Raw genomic sequence first — 18,834 nt, 5'->3', positions numbered from 1 at the left:
CAGGGAAACCAGCTGTTGCAAGACACTGAACTTTTGCCTTTGATCATCCTTTACTTGATTCACAGCCAAAACCAATCATGTAGGTTGAGCAGAAGATAACAAAGTTTAGTGGGTGACAGAGAAATGGAGAATAAGCAATGTCAGTCACACACAGTGCCAAGCTTCTATTCCCATAATTCCACCTCCCAAATTTAAACACTCTTCCAGTCCTCTTTGGGATTGACTATTGATGCTGCAAAGACATTTCTCCTGCCCCTATAGCAAGGGAAATAGGACAGACAAATGGGAGAATAGTGCATAATAAATTTGGAAAATTATTAACATTTTACACGTTAAATAATTTGAATTGTATTTCTCAGTTTGTTTTTTTTTCTAAACTGGTTTGGTCTACAGTTAATGTCTTCTATCTTCAGGCTGTCTTGCTTAGAAATCTTAGATTATGTGCTTTTCCTGTAGGAATTCTAGAGAATGCAGCAGATGGTAGAGCCTATTCAAACAGTGCATTGAGTCATATCACTCCTTACTCCTTTCTTATTTCAGCAAATTAATGGTAACTTTACCATATAATTTCCAGAAAAAAATAATTCTGATGATTTCAAAGAATTCTTCATGTTATTTTGACTCTTAAAACCACTTATTAGTGGTTGTATAGCATGATACTCTTCCAGTTGTACACTGTATTCTAATAACTTACTTTTAGAAATAACTAACATAGTCACCTAACAAACCCTATTTCTGGTACAATAACATTATTTTATTGTATATGTAAAAATATATATTCCATGAGGATAGGATGAACATGGGAAATTTAGGAGATACAGAAACAGTAAAGAAAAAAGAGACTATTTTATATCATTACTGTTTTAAAGGAACTTCAGGGAGAAGACTCTTTCATACAATGCATCAAAAATTATATTAACTTAAATTCCTTTGACCTCTGCTTCTGCCTTTCAGACATGAAATAAATACATACAATGCAGGAAATCTTTTCAAATTCCAAACCTAAACACAGAGGCTGTATCTGCTCTGGTATTTGTATTTACCTATCCACAGAATATTTACACAAGTGATGCTGTATGTGCACAAAATGCTGATAGCTTGCACAAGGCAAATAGGCAACAGTGTTTCCAACAAGAGAGATAAAAAACAGATAAGGTAACTTCAAACTCTACCACAGTTCTGGCTTCTTACATTTTAACATAAATCTTCATATTCCTATCAAAGGATTCATTTGGATTTCTAAATATTTAATGATGATCTCCCATTTTTCCTTCATTGCCTTGAAAGCACTTCACACTTCAAAAAAGGAAATGATCTTATTTCTACTCTGCAAATGGAAAAGCTAAGGCACAAATAAATGTTTTTTTTCAACTCTGGTATTTCAGATCTCCAGCTTCTTCACTAAATTATGCTGGTGTTCAGAGCCATTTCTTACACTGCTTTATTTCCCAAGTTACCTGGCACAGTAAGTGTAAAGCCTTGAAATTCAGTTAGCTCAGCCTTTTAAAACTGGGATCCACACAGTGCTCTTGGACTTTCAAGGGGCACTAAGAAAGGTGCTACTAAAACTGTGTTTGCCCAGGCAAGAAAAAATATAAAAATGCAGTGATTGTATTATGCTAAAGGTATTTATCACTGCACAATTACAGCATGGGTATATTGGACAAAGAATAAAATTGATTAAATGGGAGTCCTGTACACATGCTAATGTGTCTTATCACTACAGCCTGTGAAATGAAGAGAGGACTCAATGTTTCTAAAATTTTGTCAAAACCCCTTTATTTTATAAAAATCACAGGATTCATTGAAAATCTTAACTGATAAGAATTAATCAGAAATTAACTAATTTCAATTGGATGATTCAGAAATTAAATTGCCACACACCAAATGAGTTTGTCAAAGTAACACCACTGAACAGGTAGAGCTTGGTTTAGTAACTGAGTGTGCTTAAATTTGTCCAAGAGCTGAACCCTACAACCACAGACTAATTGCCACAATGACATTCTGTATGAAGCACTAACTATAGCAGACCTTCAAAATTATTTTCTCATTTAAAGCCAGGAAACTGCACTGAGCTTCCACAAACCAGTGATTTGGAAAGCCAGTCAGGACTTATGGAACTTTCTCCATATTGAGCAACAGTGAACAGCATCTGAATCCTTTTCTTCTTTACACAGTCTTTCACAGGGTAATTAATTACTCTTGGCTCTTCCCTTGGTAGCTGTCAGATTTTTCTTGATACTGGCCAGCTAGACACCATCTAAATTTTTCTCTTCATCTCCCTGCCATCCACAAGGGATGTCCACAGGGATCTTCCAGATTAACTTCAGAGATCTGCCATTTTATCAGTATGGCAAAATTAATCCACCAGCAAGCTTCAGAAAATACAGTTCCCTTGAATTCCAGGTGCTGGGTTCAGATCCCTTTCCCTGATCTGCCATATCCTTTCTTCAAATGAGTTGACAAGAATCATTATATACCAGAAATTACTTTAAATTAAGTCATTAAGGATGAAACCCATTAACAGAAAGCAACTGAACTAGGAAAAACTTCTGTAGGCTCAGCATAAAGGCTGAACATGACTCTCAGTCTGCAGAGACTGAAAATGCAGCTTTACTGAAACAGCTCAAACTGTGTTTCACTGTGTGATTTTGCTTTTTCACATGAAAAACTTACTGAACCCTCCTGTGGTTCAGCAGGAGATGCACTGACCACTGTTCCATATTTACTGTGGAGCTGCCAGGTGGCTGTTCTGGATGGAAAAGGGAGTCCAGGTCAGGATCTGTAGGACTGCAATGCAAAAGGGAACCAAACAGACCAGATAGAACATGGCATCATGGAGATCTAAAAATGACCTGCTGAAACAAATGAGAACACAGCTTTCAGTATGAAGATTAACTTCCTTGGTCTAAATAAGTTATTTTTAAAGCATTCCTGTTATAAACACATAGTCATGCTACTGTACAGTCAATTCTAAGCAAGAGAAATAGAAATATCTTGTGTATTTTCTAATTCTATATAGAGATATGTATTATATATTGTTTTCTCTAGCTGGGAGGAATTCAGACAATTAACACACAAAGAGTTAATTTTAATATAACCTAAGAAATCCTGTTCAGGACTTTTCTGATTATGTAGTATAGAAATTAACTTAAGCAAATTTCATCCAATTACAGAACAGAGCATCCAAAAAAGCTTTAGTAAGACTGAAAAGTTTGGAAGAGAAAGAAAAATAGAAAACAGAAGTAAACATCTGAATATGAAATAAATTTATTAGAGTTGAAATCTGTGCTACTAACTACCCACATAATGGGTTATTTTAGTTGCTGAGTGCTAGACAGAAGTAATGATAATTTCAGAAAATTCAGGTGTGGTTTCAAGGGCTGTTTGAAATATTAAGCCTTACTTCATTTGGTTTTAAATGACTGCAAGCTAATAGAAGCCATAGAAGGAATATATGTGAAATTAACACTAGTTTTCATTTTTTCTAATGAATGCATGGCATTTCCTCATCTAAATCTTCTCTAATGAAAAATAAATAAAAGCATCAGCAAATATGAATGAAGAAAGAAAATACAGGAATTAAATGAGCACTCTTTGATGAGCAGTATGGTTTCTGACAGCTCAAAGCATGCATTTTGGCATTCATCTAGTAGCTGGAATCATTATCTACTTGCATTCTGTTAATTATGGGATTCTAATTACTTAAATATCAGGAAAGTCAACTCAAGCTGAGAAACAGCCCCTAAGTGAACTTTCTCTCCATGAGGCAGTTTATGTTCCTTTCTAATTTTTTTTCCTTAGCATTCAGGGAGGAGATAAGAGACTCACAGAACAGTTTTGGACATGATCCAAAACCCCTGAAATCTGTGAAAAATACCCCAAACCTTGAGCAGGTTTTTGAATAAAACCTAAGAATTCCTCTGAATCATGAAAGAATCATGTCTCACTGAAGAGAAGAAATGTTTGCAAGCTCCAGCAAAGCTCTGCTGCTGTCCTTACCACAGACACAGGTGATAAAGGAGCAGAGTTGATCTCACATCATGTACTTGTTAATGCTACACAAGAAAACAAAAGCCCCCAGCTCACAAGTGAATCACTTCATCACTTGGGCAATTGCATTTCTGATTGCAAGTGTTCACTAGCAGGCCACTGGTCCACAGCCAGGGTTTATTTATAATAAATATATTTACCATTTATTATATAATAAATAATTTACCATTTGGAGTTTTAAAGATCATTGCAGATTTCAGTACTAACATTATTCCATCTTTACACAAAGAACATCTGGAAAATCACTCACATTGTGCAGTCCTGCTTTGGTTTCATTGGAATGATGCTGATTTAAGAAAATAATATTACCTATTGTACTGTAAAACTTTGAGTTATTGAGGGAATTATGGAAAAATATCTATAACACACAAAACAAGGAATGGGAAAATATTTCATTAAGGGACTGGGATAAATCAAGAGCAGAGCTTGGATTTTATCACAATTACAGCTGAACAAGCAACTTTAGAAATTTCCATTTCTATCTTTTTTTCACATGCACAGGAATAAAACATAAAATGTTTCCCTAAACAGCCCTAAAATCACTCTGAACAGAATGTCAGGTAGTTCAGTAATTCAATATGAAAGCATTAACAGTTTAAAGTGCCTTCAATAAATAATGAAGAATTGCTGCCAAATAACTTTATTCTGAAGAACGAATTTGAAAAACACTCTCAAGAGAAACTGGTGGTAGTTGCAGTGACTCTCCAGAAGAGGGAGGTTTTAAACTAGGCATCTTTTCCATAGCAAATTAAAAAAAAAAAAAAATCAAGCCAAACTGAAAAAACCAAACCCAAACAAGAACAAAAAAACATCTCAAGCCATACAAGGCATGTACTGCTTTGCTATGATGATGGAAGAAAGGAAAAATCAGGACACTCCATTCTGCAAAGTATTGCTCAAATTTTCAGGATATTAAAAAACCACTTTCCATGACAAAATGCTTAACTTCTGTGCAGCAACCACATTTGCTAAGGATGCTCACAATGTGTGAGCAGAGGGGAAGCATCCCCTTTGCCCTGCTGGCAGGACTTGGATGCAGCCCCAGCTTCCATCCTGCTGAGACTCCCACCTGAAGGCAGTGACCCAGGTTTGTGTCACCCCCAAATTTCCTGAGGGTCCCTCCTGCCCCAGCACCCAGGTCAGCAGGAATGCAGCCCAGGCAGGCAATACCCACTGCCTTCCCTTGCTCACCAGGAGAGTCATTTAACTCCAGAAGTTTATCAGGTTGGTCAAGCATCACTTCCCCTTGGTGGAGCCATGCTGGTTATTACTGATGATTTTATTGTCCTTACTGTGCCTGGAGGTTTCCAGGATTAACTGCTCCATCATTGTTGCTATAATTTAACTCTCAGTTAAAAAAAAAGTAATGATTGTTAGTTAAATAAATTATTTTTAAAATTCAGAATGCAGCAAATAGTGTATAGGTTGCATATTCTGCCTGGTCCCAGTTAACAACAGTGCTGGAAATTTTTCAGATATATTTATTTAGGACCCAAACATTTTGTTAATGCAGAACAAGGGTCTTCTGTGCTATCTTCACAATTCACTGCCACTACACCTAATAAAGCAAATGCTTTCCAAAACACTTCATAGATATTGCCAGCATTGGAGGAGGAGGAAAGACAGAGCTGAGATAGTACTGGCATGGCTCATAATACTTCATTTTATATAATTCACATGTGTGAAATGCCTTTTTCCCCCCAAAACAGTTTGGATAGATTTTAAACAATCTCTTGTATTTAATTCCTGTTTGTTCTCAAAACAACTTTGTCCTGGAGCAAGTGTATTTTTACTGTCTGCCTATGGCTAAAAAATAAAATCAGCCAATAGGTTTTTAATATCTATGAGCAATTTTAGCTCAGTCAATGGTCTGAGTACATTGCCAAGGGCAAACTGACTCCCTAGAAACAAATGTGAGTTTTCTGGTCTTTTTGGGTTGTGTATCAACCCTGTACTCCATTTGCAAGCAAAGGAAAACCCATTCTCACACTACATATACAGGAAACATGGGCAAACTGCTTAATATTTAAGAAATTCTTTTTGAAAGGATAGGCAAGGGAAATACACAATTTATTTCAGGTGCTCTGATTCACTAGTCTCAGCTTTGTATGTTTTATGCTATTCCTGGCCCAAGTGAAACAAATAAAATTTCAGTATAACTCAAGTGAAAACACATATTTTATAGACTGAACATTCCAAGTATTTCAACTCTCTACATAATAAATTTATTGTTGCTATAATCCAGGAGCTTTACCAGGCAAAAATGATTTATGACTGATGTGATTTAAAATCCATCCACAAAGGGATCATTTCTCTGATTGAAAGGGATCACAACTGCAGTTTTTATGTTTCAAATCTGAATTTCTCTGGATCATCAAGATGAATATATTCAGCCCTCTCATATCCACATCCAGTTCAACCTACCACTCTTCTGCAAAAATCACTTATTATAATGAGGTTCATGTTCTCTTCACATCATCTCACTGGCTATCCACAGAATGCATTAGAATAAGCTGTTCTCACACTTAGCCTGAAACTTAATCTGCCTTTGCTTCTGTCTGGATGCATTCTGAGGACCACCTGTTGTTCTTTTATGTCATGCTTGTCCTCATACATTTTTTTAGAAAATTCCTCAAATACAAAATGTTCTCCTAACCTTAGGTGATACATAACCAGACCTCTCTCCCTCAGGAGCTATCTCCACAAAATCTCATATAAAACTGTGTTTATCTATTCCTTTAGGTTTTTACTTAAAGTTTAGGAGAGCTATGTGGCTCTCAGGATTTGCATGTTGCTCCCTCAAGTAAATCCTAATCAGGACTGATTTTTCCATTTAGCCCTGACTTCTGTTATTCCTTATGTTGCCACTTCCTCCTCATGGTCATAAATACAGCCTGTGACCCTTTCAGTGTGGTTATTCCCTCTAAATTTATTTTTATAAAATCCCACACATGTCCAACTAACCAGGAACCACAGCTTTATGCTGCATTAAGGTCTCCAGGGACTGCAATGAAATAATTAACATCAGAATGGTAAAGGAGTATTGAAGCCAAAATTATACACTCCTACTTGAGGCAAAAGAAGATCTGATTAAAATTATATATTATATATTTAAGGAATTAGGTTTATGAGGTAAACAAAATGCAGATGCCAGGACAACATGTATCTTAATAAGAGCCATTAGGTGATCTCAAACATTTTGTTTATTGCAAAAAGCCTGAGGATGAAAGGATAAACTTCCATGTATCCCTTGCTTTTCAAAATTAGGTAGATACCCTCATGTAAATTGTTTAATAAGTTAGTTACTCTTTTAAAAGTATTTGTTCTTCTACACAGACAAAAACAACTGATAAGTAATTTTAAAGTGTTTATGTTTTTGAAGTGCAGTTGATGTGAACTAATTGCTGATCAATTTGCTTTTTAGATTACAGGAGTATTTCTTACTATTTTCTAATATATGAAAGTGAACTCACCTTATATCAGGATGACCAGGTAGATTATTCAGGTTATAATATCCATAATGATTTAGTATTGTAACCACAATCATTGGAGCCAAAGATTGGGCAGGCTTGGTAAACAAAGCATTGGTACCAAAAACCATAGAGGAAAGTGGTAATCTAAAATATTTGGGGAAAAAAACAAATTAATGCACAACACAAACTTATTAGTATATTAATTACAATTGTGATTTTAGAAAGCTTGAAATCCTGTTAATATGCAAATGCTAAATATCATAATTCTTAGATTTATCTAGTTCACATTATACCAAACAGATCTACTCTCATAATGAAATTTAAATTTGTTTAGAAATTACAGGTTACAAAGCTCTGTGAGGTGTGTATATGTATATATATACACATGTATATATATATATATATATATATATATATACACAGACACAGCTTGGCTCCAATTCTGATGTGACTTGTACTTCAATTCAACTTTGTGCTCTTTGAGTAATTACTGAAGTTAAATTAGACTGAACTGTGCATCAAGAATTAATTACAATTGAAGATTTTGCATGCATAGGCCAGAAAATGAGGCCTTTTTTTTCCTCATGAAAGCAACAGATCTTCCCTTTGAGGAGCAAGTTCTTCACCAGGACTGAATCTACACTTAATAACAGCTGATGGAACCAACAGGAAGTTATGTGTACTTTGACAAAAATCTAAAAGAACAACCAGTTGCAATATGCTATTCTGCAGCAGGTTTTATCACTTTTATTTCAGGGAGATAAAGGAATCAGTTAGACTTTGAAATCTGCCCTTTACCTGGCATAGGCAAAGCTTTCTTAACACCTTTTCCATCTTGAAAAAGCCTTATTCAGAAAACTCCATACATGATTATAGATGTGTCTGGTTACAAAGTAATTCAATTGAAGCCAACCAAAATAAAACCACAACATTTGGAAGGACTTGGCTTATATTATAGTATTAAAAAAAAAAAAGAGAAATTACCTAATAATCTGTCTAAATGACTGTACTGAAGTAACTGCAGGAAACTTTAGTCAAGTTCTGATCTTCACTTATGCTAAGCTGGTCTCACAAAAGGTACTTCTGTATCAAGGATCCAGATCATTTACTGTCTTTACTTTGACATAATTTACTACCAATGAGTAACAAGGCAAACAGCATGTTTCAAAAATGGTAATGACTGACATACCTCCTCTTGTGCTTTATTAAATCTGCATCAACAATATCTGCCAAAGGCAAATTGAACAAGCTAAATGAAGCTTGCACAATTACCCTAAAGAAAAACAAAATATTGAAGATGTTCACAGTTCTTATATTCACTTTATAATGAAACTGACATTCTAACACAAACACACCAACATTAGTATTCTGCAAACACACAAAGCTGAGATGCTCTTTAAAACATGGTGATCTATCTGAAAGCATTACCAGATCTGTTCTTAGTTGAGAATTAGAAATTAATATGCAAACCTAAAAGTGGAAGGGTTTCTTCTTTTTTTCTTTTTTTTTTTTTTTTTTTTCTGGACATTGGTATAAAAGGTTGTAGATACTTTGACAATAAATTTACATTATCAGTAAATGCCATTTAAAATGATCAAGAGAAAAGAAACACCTCATAAAAAGGGAAAACTGTAAATTTGCTCCTGAAATCTGGAAAAGACCATGTGGAAGATAAACTTCAAGGTGGAAGAATTAGAAGAGAAAGAATAATTTACATGCATTCCTATATATGTATTTATAGTGTATTTAGCTGTATATAGATATGCATTTAAACACACACAAACAAAGCTGAGTCTCAACAAATAGCTAAATGAAACAATAAAGTCAATTATTACAATTTCTGTGTCTCATTAAATTTTGGGAGTGATGAGCTTTTACTAACAAGGTACTTTGAACAACTAACATACAATCTTTAGGTACCTCAGAATTTTTTCTTGGAGAAATCAAAACACATCTTCATCATTTAAAACATGCAGATAACGAAATTCAATTTATTGTTCACACAATTCAGTGTTAGAGTAGCTCATGACTGCAATACTGAAAATAAGAATGAAAATGGGGTGGGGAGGGAAAGACAAAGGAGAGCAGGAAAGAACATGTGGAAAGACAACAATGAAAGAGAACATGAAGAAATAAAAACAAACAGCTCTTTATCTTGAAATAAGGTTTTTCCATGTATCTTTATATACTTATGTGAAATCACTGCTTGGCATCTGACTGCTGAGCACCACTGGAAATGGGACTCAGATCCTCTGCTGAGCTCTTCCATGTCCTTGGAAAACATGAGATTCTCCTTCCCTTGCAGCTCAGGTTAAAGTTTGTGCCTGCAAACCATAACTGCTGTTTGCATTTTAGGCTTTTTTATTTCAAGTAGAAAATAAAGTCTGAAACAGAATAAAATGAAAGCTGGGAGAAAAAAAAAAGAAAAAAAGTTGTAACTGGAGTTTCAACTTTTTTGAGAAGTGAAACAGAATGGAAACCATGAAAGCAGAGGCAGAATCTTCATGGTAACAAAAGCAAGTGTCTCCTCTGTTAGTATTTCAGCTGTGTCTATGAACAGGGGAGTGGATTTACTCACATGTTTGTTGTGACATAAAATGCCAGCAGATAATAGTGTTCTTGCCCCAGAAGACACATGACAGCAGCAGCTACTCCTTCATAGTAAAACGAAAACAAGATAAGTCTGTAATAACCAAACTTCTTCAACCAAGCATGACTGAGAAGAACAAGGCACTGAAAAGATAATATATACACATGTAGGATGAAAAGATACAGTGCAGTGTCTCAGCATTAGGAGAGCTATAAAACACAGACCCTTTCATTAATACCCTTTAAAGAAAAATAACCTACCAAACAAACAATGACCCTTTCTAAAAAGTTCAACAAAATAAAAAAAATAGAAATTGAACAGACAACTCTGTGCTGGCTCATTCTCTGCTAGGTACAGTCTCCTTTCACTCAAAAACTAGTCACTAAGAACTGCTGTATTCTGAGGGAGACACTGCTATAGTTTATGCCTAACTATAATTTAATGCTCAGGATCTTTATTTTTAAATATCCCTTATATATACTGCTTTGCAGTATGATAACTGTAAATCAAGGATCTTGCCATTTAACTGCTGATAAGATGTATTTTCAGCAATTGCTTTTTCATTAATATTACTATTTTCATTGACATTTATAGGAATCAAGCATGAAGTTGGCAAAGCAAGCTCACCAGGACAGCTTTAACTAACAAGTTAGAAAAAGGCTTTCCTAGCAAGCAGAGAAAGGCAGAGCCAGTGCTTGTGCATGGCTGAGTTTTCATTTTGCCAATCTTGGCAAGGAGTAGAGTCTGAGAATCCAGTGACTGGCTAACTCATGAAAATGATGTTAAATTCTGATTATAGTATGAACAGAATTTCAGTTCTTATACATTATTCCTCACTTTTCACTTCCAGTAGGGCATTCTATAATGAATTATGTTCTTTTTATTATATGGGCTTTTGTCACCATCTGCATGGTCCTCATCTCTGTCACAAATATACAAATTATAAAGATCCACATTTTCTCCTTTCTTCTGTGTAATATTCAGATGAAGAACAGGAAAGAATTTTCCTTGTACAATTGTTCCCACACTGAACTGCTTTAACATAACAAATAAAACCAGGATGCTACGGTCAGACAAAGATTACCATGGCAAATGCCATTGTAAAAAAGCTCAAGATTTCTACTTGATCAGGGAGGTAAAACAAATCTGGAAAGTTGGTATAAGAAAAGCATCTTGTTATAAGAAATGTAAAACAGATTCCTCCCCCTGGCTGTTTTCAGGGATCTTGCTGAAAAGTGCCTCCACTAGAAATGCTAAGAGATCATTTACTGCCTGCTGCTGTAAACACCATGTTCCTGTCTCCCTGTAATTGCAAAATAACCCTGTCTCAGGAAGTCCTTATGACTTAGAAAATTCCTCACTACTTGCACGTCTCTAAGACTGTGTGTTTGTAAGGAAAATCCTAACAATGATGCAAATTCAAAGTTGTTTGTCTATGTTACAGCAACATAGACAGGTTGTATTCCTCACATCCACCACCAGAAGGAATCTAAGTCAGAAGCTGAATTCTAGTTTAGCAGAGGCCACTGAAGCAGAGTTCATAAAAAGGAACTTTATTTTACAAGGATTGGGTGTTTTTCCAGTAGGTGAAGTTCAGGACATTGCCATCAGAGAATTCTCTTATTGTATCTTGAGCTCAAAGGGACAAAACCTGAGAAAAATAAGGTCACAGCAAACCCTCTATGGTTCAGTGACCTTCTAGACAAAGAGTCTCTGGGGAGCAGGGAGAGATGCATTTTCTGAAAGATTGTTCTTTTCACACTGTCACACTGATTTTACCAATAAAAGTGATTGCTATATATTAAATGTAAAATTATTTAAGCTTTCCTAACTTCTCTAGCTTCTGATTTATTTCCAAAATTCATTATCTAACTGTCTGAGGTACGGGGGAAAACCCCAAAACTATTAAAGCTGTGATAAAGACAAAAGTTGAAATTATAGATAGTTAGGAGTTAGGAACAGAAGGTATATTCAGGATCTGTGTGTTTTATATGCAAAAGCCAAAATGGGAACTGAAATTGAGCTGTGAATTCCACTTGCACTTTAATTTATCTTCTTATACATAGTACTTATCAAAACCCACAGCAGTTTAATGAATATTCCAGCCCAATTTTAGAAGATTCTGAACACCATCAGCACCTACAAAGAATGTCAGGATACTCATATTTTGGGTATCCTGACTTTCAAATTCAAGAAGTAGACACAGAGAAAGTTTTTAAGAATCTAGAGAAAGAAGTAAGAAGGCAATGAACAGAGGAAATTTTTATTTACTGCAGACAAGTATGGCCACATTCTGTGGGATGTGCTTTTGCTGCTTTTCTTGTTCTCACACATTACTCTTTTGGGTTCTCTTTCTCTTAGTAGTTCATTACTCCTCCCCTCATCCCTGACTGGGCTCTTGAAAGTATGTCTCTCTACCCCATAAATACTGCTCACCAAGAGACCAAACAACAAAATAAATGGGAATGTATTATTTTCCAAAAGCAGCTATTGAGAATTTTGTTTGGTTTTCATGACTTAGATGCCACATATTTTAACATGCTTTTCATACTTTATAGTTTTTTCTGGTATTTTGTGCAGCCTATTTCCTGAAGAAGAGTTTAGTCTTTCATTTGTCATACACAGTATTAGAAAACAAAATAAAACAAAAAAAGAATTCAGAATTCTGTGGACTTTGCTTTTTGAAACGTTTGATCTTGGCCATGTTTTTCATTCCTTTATGCTTAGGTATTATAAGCACTGGAGGAGGATACAAAACATTCATTCCTTGTCAACGTCTCACATTGTTTTGAACAGATATTCTACCAGCCTGTCTGTTCTCTACCTCTTACCCTTGGTCAGCCTGCACAGCACTTTCTTCTTCTAGAGAAATGGGGAGTGAGATTTAGTTCTCATTTTGGCCAAGGCCTTATGCCAAATACAGCATTTTTTCAAGTGTTAAATGGAGACTGTGAACTACTAAAACACCAGGTTTGCATATTTAGAAATAAAGAAGCATGACTGCCTACCTGAGGACAAATAAAACCCGCTCCATACATGATACTTCTTACAGAGGAGGAAAGGACATCCTTAGGAATAAGATTATCCGCAAAGATCATCATAAAATTGTTGTAGAAGGCTAGGTGGAAGACTTGGAAGAAGTTCATGGTTACAAAACACAGGAAGTCCTTCTCTGTCACGATCTGTTTGGTCAATGAGACTATAGAGGCCAAGGACAAAGCTCCATCACTGGTTTCCAGACTGGCATCCTCTGCACCAATCTCTCTGCGCTCATACTGACTCGTGCTGTATTTACCGGTGAAGCACATACACGCCGTGGCCAGCACCGCAATCAGAACAACGAAAGCCTGAAAATAAGCAAACTTTTCCATGTTGTCAGACACCAGCCCGCAGAAGAGAACGCTGGAGGAGCCGAGCAGCGCTGCCAGCTGGCTGTAGCGGATGAGCTGCAGCCTGCTGCCGAGCCGGGGCGAGCTCTCGGCGAAGAGCGCGCACTGCGCCAGCAGCACGAAGCTCAGCAGCCCGTCGAAAGCGCACAGAGCCACGGCCAGCTGCAGCCCGCCCAGCCAGTCCCCCTCCTCGTAGCTCCTCCAGGGGAACCAGGGCAGCAGGAAAGCCAGCCCGTACAAAGGGGCTCCGTACAGAATGGAGAGCTGGCGCCGGGCGCAGCACCGCAGCCTGCAGTTGTCCTGGATGTACCCGAAGAGGGGATCGTTGATGGCGTTCCAGACCATGAACACAACCTGCCGCCAACGAGGGAATGTGTCACTGCTGTCATTCTTCTACAGAGGCTACACAAACAACATGGGTTTAAAAGAAACCTCTGTGTTGGAGTCAGTGAGTCAGGGGATTCTCTGAACCTTCAGGAATCAAGGTGCAGGGATTGAATGAAAGCCTTTGGATGGATTGAAGTATCACACTCCACTCACACATAAAGTGGATATTTAAGTAGAAGTAAGTCAGTAGTTTTAGGGTGAGTTCTAATGCTTTTAGTAAGTGAAAGGTTCCAAATGCCACAGTGGCAGTGAGTGTTCTAGTGAAGGTTGAAACACACTGATACCTTCAGTAGCGGCTCCAGGCCCACAGCTGTAGACAGGATTTAGTCATAATAGAGCTATAGTAAGAATATTGGTTACATTTCTTAGACAGAACAAGATAAATTGTATGTGTAGTTGTATACATAACCTGGTGTGCTAAGGAACTGGAATTCTAATAGGTTAAGGAGTGGTGGTCTGAGCTTGTTGGAAAAATTCTATATAAGAGTTTGTATTGGGGAGAGTTGTTCCTTTTTGCCATTGTGGCTTTTAGCCATTTGCTTATTGCCTCTGCATTTGCTAGCTGCTTTGCCATTGTTTGTCTGTGTACTGTTGAGACTGATGTGCTTTGTAATGAGATGTACTTTGTAATAAATAACCTTTCTAACCATTAGCTGCTTGCTTATTTAAGATAACCCAATGAAGTAGGAGCCTAAGAGCTCTGGAGTTTGGTGTCTATAGAGCACTGGAGGTCAAAGAACCTTACACCTCTATTCAGACAATAAATAAATAAATACATAGAAAAGCTATTCAGCTCAAAACAGACTCTAAAATAAATTCTTATCCGTATTCATAGGTTCAAAGAAATTCCAAAAAAATAAGATGAATAAGCAGGTAGGTGACCAACTGCATGTGAAATAAACTGTCTCTAAGACTCCACTCTTTCAAAACTTTATATATCTGGGCTTTCACCCTGCAAGGCTCAGATATTATTCTCACAGCAAGCTCATTCCAAACACGAGCTGGCCCATTACTTTCAGGAGACCATTTACAACAGGAGTTACTCACACAGATAATGACTTGCAGGATAAATGCCATATTTAAGGACTTTAACAGTTCATAGGAAAAGGACTAATGTCCAACTTATCTATGGAGCTGAGGTGCAAGATCAGTTCAGAAAATTACTTCAAGCTATTAAATGTAAAAATCTTTCCAGCAATTAAGTCTGGAGATTTTTACTTAATAGACTGCTGTACTTTATGTTCCATTGCTTATGGATTAACTAAAGTAAAAGATAATTTACTGTTAATTAATTGCAATGATTCCAAAATTAATCTGTCATTAAAAGAATCACTTTGTTGTAATAACACTGACACATAGCACAACGTGGTGATCAGAATATTCCATTGTACATTACCTGTGCTACATGAAATGCTGTTTCTGAAATTTTGTATCGATTCAGGAAAAGCTTAACGTAGTAAAAATTAAAAATGCTGTTCATCATTCCAGCACCTAAGGTAGTCATGGAATATGCCAGTGCATTAGAATGGATTCCCCAATGAATCTTCATCTTCCAAGAGCACAGCTTTCTTCTTCCTCAAGTTACAAAAGAGAATGACAACAATTAGTAGAATAATTTTTCAAATTCAAATAACATGGGGGATTTGCTTGTTTTAGAGGTGCAGAAGTGGGTTATTGGGAGAAAATTTTCCCATTCTTCCTTTTTTTTTCAAAATCAGAAACGCATTTTACTGAGTTGTAAGACACTGAGCCTAAAATAATAAGTTATTAGGACATTTCTAAGCAAAATCAGTACTTAAAAGTAGACAAAAATTTAAAATAACCCTTTCCTAACTTATTTATAGACTCCACTTAAGAACCTGCTATTGCCAACACTCATCTTGGTATAGAGTTCAATGCAATTGCATACATTTTAGATCTTTCCTGCTAGCTATTCTGAAAATTATGGACTGTGTTGGAATGGAGTGACTCAACTCCTTATGTATTCCAGTGCTGTGAATGTCAAATGCAGTGTGCACATAGGTGAATATTTATTTCAAAACAAATACCAAGTTTTGCCCTTCTGTTTTAAAATACTAATTGTTAAGAAGTCAAAGAATTGATATTTTCACCTAAAAAACCATAAAACAATTAAAACAAAATACCTTTAAATTAACATTTTGATGGTATGGAGACTGAATGCAAATAAAATGTAGCAAGTGGCACAAACAGCATTTTATGTATGCCCAAATAACAGAGACTCAGCCCAAGAATACATTTTTTTAAAAACTATTAAGCAGCTATTCCAACAAATTGTTAAGATGCTGACCTTTTCCATCAATTAATTACCTTAGAATGTTTGGTGTAAACCATGCCATGCAAAGAGCCAGCTCCAGGGAACCTCTACCTTTTAAATCTGTTTTAATAGCTACCTAAAAGTAGCCATTAACCATAAGCCCAATATATAATTACTTCCAGGTATCTGTTTTTAACTTTTATTAAACTTATTTTTAATTTTTTATATCTGTTGAAGGAAGCTGTCTGCTAATCATTTTGATACCTCAAGTTCAAATTTCAGTCTTACTATACACAGGTTTACAACCTGCTTTACATCAATAGTTCACACTTTGCTCCTCTGCATATTAATAATTTCACCCTAAATGCAATTTTCACCTATCCATCAAAATATCTCGTTTGAATATCTGCTTGATCAGCAGCTCTATAAGCAACTCCCTGAACTCCTCATAAAAATAACCATGGAAGAAACAGGAAATGAAAGCCAAGGCTGTTTCCAGCCTTCCTGTGGTTTACAAGGCAGCTGAAGAGAGGCTGCAGTGCAGGAAGGGAGGAACTTCCCAATCACCAGGCAAGGAGCACACAAAAGCCACAAACCAGGTAGGAACAGGCAGTTTTTCCAGCCCCCAACACAGAGAATGAACTCTGGAAGAGCAGATGAGGTGTGGATGCACTTTTTAATATATATGTAAGATGCTGTGATATGAAACCTGATGCAAAGAGTAGGTAACTTCATTCTGTAGCAAAGAAACAAGCTGAAAAACAGCTGGAGCCCTAGCATGTGTTTTATTAAAGCCAATCTAATTATAAGAATATGGCTGTTTATTTATTTTTTTTTTAATATTTGAGAATGACCATAATGTATATCTTCAAACTTATTTTTCTACATTTGTAAAGACAGTATTTTCAGAGGATGAAATTTTGCATTTTTGCAGCAAGTTTGGTTTCATAATCTTTTACTGAGAAACCTAAAATGAAGAAAAGGTTGAATTATTGACAAGATGCACAGTTGAAATGCTTATTTTTAAAAATAAGTTTGATATTAATATGAAAGTCATTACAAGGAGTATGTTATTGACAAGAGTCACATTTACTTGTTCAAGTCTTTACAAATATACTTAATGAAATTATTTATATAGTGGGCATTAGGGCTTTTAGAAAAGTAGACATTTCACTTCTATTTCTACCTGGAGCACCCTGCACAGATTTTTAAAATGGAGAACTGGGAGAATACATTCCTTCAAATTCCACAAGCACCAGGAATAAAAGTGCTTCACAATAACATTGCCAGCAGTCATTTCTAAATTGACTCAATTCCTTCAGACACAAATAAAAAATGGTCTTCTCAGTTTCAGAACATTTGAAAGATATTTGAAATTTCTTCAACAAGAATCTTCTAACAATGCACGAACTGGCACCTAGTACCATGACTAATTGAAATATGCAGGATCTGACACAACTCTACCCTAATTGGTACATCTGGCCCTGCACCTTGTTTATGAAATAGGTTCAATTAGAAGTTGAGGTCCCACACTTCCTTCCCCAGATGTTCCCTTTAATAGCACTACAATGAACTCATGCATGAGCATCCCCTCCCTCTTCTTAATAGTCAGCCTTTATATTGAGCAGCTTGAAGCACAGGTGCACATTTTGTGACTCACAGAAGGCAAATCGGTTTCAGAAATTTCTAATGGTTACAACTGTGTTAATACTCAGAGGCCGAAAGAACAGGCAGCTCAGGCCAGCGAGATGCAGTGTGCCATTAACTGAGCTTCTCCCAGAGCAGGATGACAACTGCTAAAAGAAATTAGAACAAGAGCCCAAAGAAGAAAAGTGGTTCGGAGAGATAATAGCAAACGCTGCCTGAGGCGCACCAGCTGAGATGCTGCTCTGCCATTCCGGGTCCAGACCGCTGGGCAATGCTCACAGCCCTGACACACGGCTCTTCCTCATCCTTCTGAGGTGACTGGCACCGCATTAAGAGGGAAGAAGGAATAATCGCGCTGCTGGTCCCGAGGGAGCTGAGGGGGGAGGCTCAGGGTGCTCACGGAGGAGCCGGGCTGCGGTGCGCGGGGGGCTCGCAGGACCGCACCTTTAGAGGGCTCGTCTGTGAGGAATGGGGAAGTTAAGCTCGTTTGTCTCAGTACATCCCCGGACAGGAAACACGGCTCCCTCCGCTTTGTGTGGAAAAGAGGCGAGAGCGAGCGGCAGCCGCCCGATCGAGGTGCGGGGATGGAGCCTGCCCTTTGCGGACTGCAGGCGCCCCGCGCCGCCCTCCCCTCCCGCATTCCGGGGAGAGGCGCCCCGCACCTGGACGCCACACCGGGTCCCTCCTCACGGGCTCTTCCCTCAGCGCTCCCAACGCCGGGCAACTACGAGCCCCGGCTTTCCCTACGCCAAGTCGCACTGTCCCACTCCAGGCTGCGCCAGCCCTACTCCGCCGTAAGCCGCAGCCGGCATCCCTGAGCAGCCGCTCCCCGCCATCAACGCCCCCGAGCGCCAGCGACCACCGCCCCTTCCAGAGGCACCGACCCACCTCTTCTGACGGGAGGCCGCGCACCGCGGGGCGGGGCGAGGTGGGGCGCGGCTTCCCGGCACCGCCCTCTTTTCACTCTCATTGGCCGCTTGATATGAATTCGCCTCGTGATTGGCGAAACCTCCTTTCGAT

The 18,834-nt window shown here is 37.6% G+C and overlaps 1 protein-coding gene across 4 annotated transcripts; it reads right to left on the bottom strand.

Annotated features, from left to right (window-relative positions):
• Positions 1-1,759: 1,759 nt before the first annotated feature.
• LOC306809164 (transmembrane protein 180-like) lies at positions 1,760-18,831 on the bottom strand. 4 transcript variants are annotated; one of them, XM_079320395.1, is made up of 7 exons: positions 18,703-18,831; positions 15,289-15,467; positions 13,125-13,859; positions 10,105-10,259; positions 8,716-8,799; positions 7,527-7,670; positions 1,760-2,858 (listed from the first exon to the last, which is right to left on the bottom strand). In XM_079320395.1, exons 1-7 carry the CDS (start codon positions 18,782-18,784, stop codon positions 2,726-2,728), a joined length of 1,512 nt encoding a protein of 503 aa, XP_079176521.1. In that variant the 5' UTR covers positions 18,785-18,831; the 3' UTR covers positions 1,760-2,725. The 4 variants fall into 4 exon arrangements, with proteins under 4 accessions (XP_079176521.1, XP_079176522.1, XP_079176524.1 ...); XM_079320396.1 differs by having other exon boundaries at positions 1,760-2,855; XM_079320398.1 differs by lacking the exon at positions 18,703-18,831 and adding an exon at positions 18,477-18,696.
• Between the last annotated feature and the right edge of the window lie 3 nt (positions 18,832-18,834).

The sequence above is a fragment of the Erithacus rubecula genome, assembly GCF_903797595.1.
Source record: "Erithacus rubecula genome assembly, chromosome: 17".
NCBI classification, from domain to species: domain Eukaryota; kingdom Metazoa; phylum Chordata; class Aves; order Passeriformes; family Muscicapidae; genus Erithacus; species Erithacus rubecula.
Note: the sequence above shows the minus strand (reverse complement) of the source record. Positions and strands in the feature narration are given on the sequence as shown.